Source organism: Capsicum annuum, chromosome 6, assembly GCF_002878395.1.
Source record: "Capsicum annuum cultivar UCD-10X-F1 chromosome 6, UCD10Xv1.1, whole genome shotgun sequence".
Taxonomy (NCBI): domain Eukaryota; kingdom Viridiplantae; phylum Streptophyta; class Magnoliopsida; order Solanales; family Solanaceae; genus Capsicum; species Capsicum annuum.
Genome location: NC_061116.1, coordinates 211,554,618 through 211,560,027, shown reverse-complemented (window position 1 = coordinate 211,560,027; position 5,410 = coordinate 211,554,618). Strand labels below are relative to the sequence as shown.

The 5,410-nt window shown below is 39.7% G+C and overlaps 1 protein-coding gene across 4 annotated transcripts; it reads left to right on the top strand.

The window, feature by feature from the left end:
* The first annotated feature begins 259 nt into the window (after window positions 1–259).
* LOC107875907 lies at window positions 260–4,793 on the top strand. 4 transcript variants are annotated; one of them, XM_016722799.2, is made up of 2 exons: window positions 260–553; window positions 1,126–4,793. In XM_016722799.2, exon 2 carries the CDS (start codon window positions 1,190–1,192, stop codon window positions 4,649–4,651), a length of 3,462 nt encoding a protein of 1,153 aa, XP_016578285.1. In that variant the 5' UTR covers window positions 260–553; window positions 1,126–1,189; the 3' UTR covers window positions 4,652–4,793. The 4 variants fall into 4 exon arrangements, with proteins under 4 accessions (XP_016578285.1, XP_016578287.1, XP_016578286.1 ...); XM_016722801.2 differs by having other exon boundaries at window positions 264–386; XM_016722800.2 differs by having other exon boundaries at window positions 393–553; window positions 1,130–4,793.
* The last annotated feature ends 617 nt before the right edge of the window (window positions 4,794–5,410 follow it).

Here is a 5,410-nt window from a genome sequence, read left to right as displayed (position 1 = left end):
AGACACTAATTGAAAATCCCTTCAATCATAAACAAGAGAATCAAAATAAGAATTGTTGCCTCCGTTTCAAAAGAACGTTAAAATAGAGATATTATAAATACGTTAAAAATATTTAACTGCTCACAGAATTTAACTTTATGATTTCAAACACGTCATGATACCATTATAATCATAAGACAGTCGTAATTATAAGAGTAAAATGAAAAAAAAAAAAGTAAAATTAAAATATTTTCATACACGTATAGTGCAGAAACCAAATGAACCCCAACAAGTACCAGGGAAGAAAAATATCTTGTAGGAATCCAATTCGAAAATACACAAAGTTGTCCTTTTTAGTTTTTTGATAATTAATCCTTAGAAAAATTCAAGAAGTGGCATTTTTTAGTGTAAGTACCTCACTTGTAGACCTTACCACCGACTCACTACTTAACAAAAAACCCCATTTCATAAAAAATAAAATAAAATAAACTGCCCCTTTAATTGCTAGTTGTTCAGTTTCTTTGTTAGGAGACACTTGTTAGTTGCTACTACTGTAATTTGATTGAAGCAGAAGGTGAAAATCTAATACCCCTTTTTTAGTCTTTACTTGCTTTATTTTGATTAGATCTCTTTAACCCTTTGTTATGTTTTTTCAGGGTGTTCTTGAAGGTACTTAGGTTGTTCTTGTTTTTGTTCTTTATTATTTTTATGTGATTGGTTGTTTTTGTTGTTGTTGCTGTTTTGTTTTATGGTAAAGTTCGTATCTTTGGGTTTGTTTTAAGAGTTTTCTTCTCTATTTTTCTTGGATTCTTTGTTGTTTAAAATGTGATTAGTTGTTTTGTTTTGTTTATGGTAAAGTTCACAATTTTTAGGTTTGTTTTAAGAGTTTTCTCTATTTTTCTTGGATTTTTTTTTTGATTGTGTGTTTTGTAAAATGTGATTAGTTGTTTTTGTTGTTTTGTTTTAAGGTAAAGTTCTTATCTTTAGTTTGTTTTAAGAGTTTTCTTTATTTTTTCTTGGATTTGTTTTTTGTTCTCTATGTTTTTGTTTGTTATTTTTTTGGTGAAATCTGTGTGTGGATAGATTTTTTTTTTTTTTTTTTTTTGGGGGTTCTGCGATTGATTCTGGTTGTTTTTCTGTTTTAAGTCAGATATGAACTGAAGGGTAGCTGTTGATTTGAAGAAAAGTTGAGAGCTTTAAGATTCTTGGAATGGAAACACAGGATATATCAGAAACCCTAGTGGAAGGTTCTGTGGATTACAAGCCAGCTGTTAGTCAAATCCCAGATGGTAAAACCCTAGAAGAGGGCTCTGTCCTGTTTGGCTTAAGTGGGAGTTTGGTTGGTTCTAATGTGGTGACAAAGGTTCCATCAAGTGAATGTTATGGTGATGGTGGTGTAAGTGCTAACGTGCAGAAGAGTAAAGCAAATGAAGCAAACGGGGATGATGGTACTGAGTTAGTGGGGGTTGGGTTTGAGCCGAAGTTAGTGGATGAATGTGATAACATTGATTTGGAGGGGGTTACGGGTGAGGAGGAGAAAGCAAATGTGGATGATAATAATGATTTAGAGGGTGTTGATACTGAACAGAAGCTAATGGATGGGCAGGGGGCTGTTGAGAGTGAGAATAAGCTTGCAAATATAGACGGAGATTATAATGATCTAGAGGTAGTTGAGATTGAGAACAAGTTTGGAGATGTGGACGATGGTATTGATTTAGAGGCACTTGGCCTGGGGAACGAGGCTGTTAGTTTTGAAAATCTGATGGAAGGAGGGACATTGAAACACGAAACTCAAGCATTGGGGTCAATAATTCCAGAAACTAACAAAATAAATGATGGTGATGTCCTGGCTGCGGAATTCGGTGGTGAAATTAATGAGTCTCAGAATAATGGGGTTGAGAAAATTGGTATGGCCGAGGTTGTGGAAGCGATTGACATGACAGTTGATCCTCCGAGAAAGGTTGAAGTTTCTGGAGATGGTATTACTCTGACAGTGGATGTATTTGGTCCATTGGATGGAATGTTGGATGATAGTGATCCAGATTGGATGCCTTCCATGAAAAATTACAGCTCTATGGGCGCCAATGGGATTAAAGCAGAAGGAGATGTCGGTGATAATCAAGAACACAATTTTACTGTGGGTGACTTAGTATGGGTAAAAATCAAGGCCGACTTGTGGTGGCCGGGAATGATTTGTGATCCGCATCAATCGAAAGATGCTGGGAAGCGTGATCAAAGGCGCGGTTTCTTTGTTAAGCATTTTGGTAACACTAATTCTGTTTGGTGCCAGCCATTCCAATTAAAACCCTTTATAGAGTATTTTGAATTGATGTCTTGCCTGAACAAATCTGGAAGCTTTTGTGGTGCAATAGAGAAGGCTTTGGGCGAGTTTGGTAGGCTTGTAAAACAGAAGATGACGTGTTCTTGTTTTTCAAAAGAACATCAAGTTGCTGCTCAAAATTTTCCATCAAAGGAAGACGGAAGTGGTGGTAGTGTTTTTTTGCCATCTCAATTTGAGCCTTCAGAGTTTCTTAATTTCATTAGGTTACGTGCCTTGGGTGTTCGTAGCCCAGGTCGTATTGAGTTTACAGTGACTGAGAGTTGCCTAGTGGCCTTTTACAGTTCAATAGGCCATAAGCAATTGCCTCTGTATAAACTCAGGCCAACGAATAATGTCAAAGACAGTGCTGTCAATGATCTGATATCAGGAAGCAAGGACGAAGATCTGGACAAGCTTTCTGGCGATGGTAGTGTCCTTAAGAGCTGCAGAAGTGGTTTTGATGATTGTAGAATGACTGAGGTGGTGCCGTCTGGCTTGTTTGAATCTCCTAGAGGAATGGGGAGCATGATATCCCGTTCACAGATTGCAAATGAAGATGCCGGCGGAAAATCTGAAAAAGGTTTTGAGTCGAGAGAACGGAAGAAGAGCAAGTACCTATCATATCCTTATGTAAACAGTTGGGGTCGTAAGAATTCACTTGGCCAGGGAGAAGATGAAACTGAAGATTTTGAGGAAGATTCTCTTGGAGGAGTAAAGAGATCATCCAGTCCATCCATGGTCTCCACTCCAATTGGTAACTCCATTAACAAGAACCCTCTAAGGAAAGTAAGGAAATCAGTTATTGGCAATAATGGAATTTGCAATAATGCAGATTTCGCTGCTGTCTCTTCGGCAGAAATGCTCCAAGAACTCCATCTGACTGCTATTGATTGTTTCTTTCCTATTCAAAGCACGTGTTCCATTCTAATGCAGGATTTTTTCTTGAGTTTTAGATCATACAGAGATCCCCAAGTTCAGATGGACGAAGATAAGGAAGCTACTTTAGGGTGTCAGGAAACTTTCGAGTCTCATAATATTTTGGCCTCCGGAGGGTATGATCTGCAAGTAGAAGGACAGCCTCCTCCGAGTGTTCTCCCCAAGAAGAGAGGTAGAAAGAAAAGTGAAGATATAAAAGCTACTGCAGATGGTACCGGTATGAATGGCCCTGCCCTTGTTGGTTCTGTAGAGACAGGTCCCGATACACTAAAAAAAGGAATAGTTCACAGAAAGAGGAAGAAGGCGGCAACTGCACCTGTTACTCATAATGAGATTGGGGTATTGGGTGGACTACCAGACTTGAATGGAAATAATGCGGGCTTGTCAGTTGAAAATATGCAGGTTATAGGTCCGGCCCCTACTCAAGGTAAACTCGAACCTAAAAGGAGGGGAAAAAAGAAGGAAGAGTTGGTTTCTGAGAATGTGCCGGATGTGAGTAAAAGCACCACCCAGTTTATTCCGCTGCTGAAAAGTGTGGAAGTCACCGGCTCGTTTCCCTTTGAAGGTAGTCCTCAACCAGATAACATGTGGGGGCTACAGGGGGCCTCTTCCCTCCCGAATGCTGCACTTTTAACTGGACAACCAAATGCCTATGAAATTCATGCTGCAGGTAGCTCATTACTAAATAATTCACAGAACGAGGGTCTGGTTTTGTCTGCGAAAGCTGAAGGCAAGAAAAGGAAAAGGAAGGAGAAAGCATCAAATATTCAGAATAACTCTTCAGCTCTACCGGATTTGAATGGACAGGTCATGGATCCGAACTTGAAGGGAAAGGAGTTTGCAGAATTGAGTTCAGTCACAGGTCAAGATAAACCCAAGCGTAAAAGGAGGAGAGCTAATAAATCTGCTGCCATTGGGATACCCAATGCTAATGGAGATCACAACACACTTCTGCTAAACTTTGCATTGGGTCCAGTGCCTTCCAAAGAGTATATCGCTGCTAGCTTTTCCAAGTTTGGTCCATTAGAGGAATCCAAAACTCAGTACCTAAATGATTCCACTGCCCAGGTTGTCTTTGTAAAGGCTGGTGATGCTATGGAAGCCTTGCAGAGTTTACAAAGCAGAAACCCGTTTGGACCTTCCCTTGTCAGTTATCGTCTCCGTCAGGTCTCAACTTCTAATAACATGCAGACGTCACATTCTTTTCTGCCCGCGGATGCACTCCAACCTGGAGCAGTACCTTCAAATGGTGAGGAACCTAATCTTGTCGTCATAAAACAGAATCTGGAGGCAATGACAACAATGCTTGAGAAGGCTGGTGATAACATCTCCCCTGAGATGAGAGCCAAGTTGGAAAGCGAGGTGAAAGGCTTCTTGAAAAAGGTAAGCACCATGGTTGGCCCTTCTTCATCGTAGCCGATAATAAATGTTGTAGTTTCGTAGTTGACATTTTAACTGTGTATCCAATTAATTAAGATACTTATGTGAGGCTAGTGGCTGTTGTTGAGACCGCCATGTTTTATTATTTTCAGTAGAACTGCTGGACCTGTTTCCTTTACTCTGTTGGAATCTGGAGTCGTGTCATGTGTGTGCGCTTCTAACTTCCGACCTTGTACTTTTTAGTATCTAGATGGAGCAAGGCACGATTCTGTGCCCCCGAGCTAGCCAATCTTGGGCTACCATTCTATGTGTTGCCTTGCTGTTACCACCTTAATTTAATGAATCTTCGACAACCTTATCCTTTGTTTTGGTTCAAAACCGAATATGAAGATGTATAGTACCGCAATCACGAATCTGTTTTGGCCTTGTCTAAAACATGGTGGTCCGTGCAACAGTGAACATATGCTCATACAATTTTGTGTCGACTTATGATGTTTTCTTTCTCGCTCTATTTCTTTTCTTGGGTCCTCCGGATACCCTTCATTGTCAATAGTGTTCTTCAGCGAAGTGCCTGTTTCAGCTGATGTTTTTGTTTCAAATTAAAAACATTGCGTTATTGCATTCGTCGAAAGATCATCATATGCCTTGATGTTTTTCGATGAGTCCTAATGGCACGTCCAAGTACAGTTACTGCCTGTAAGAAATGACCATACCACTTTTCTCTAATTTTGTAGGAAATGACCGAGCAAACAAATTAAGATATCATTTGTGCTAAGTAAAGTCATCCGGTTAAGA

What these genes read in the sequence shown, in the direction of transcription:
- LOC107875907 (XM_016722799.2), top strand. Translation starts at nt 1,190, where the DNA reads ATGGAAACACAGGATATATCAGAAACCCTAGTGGAAGGTTCTGTGGAT.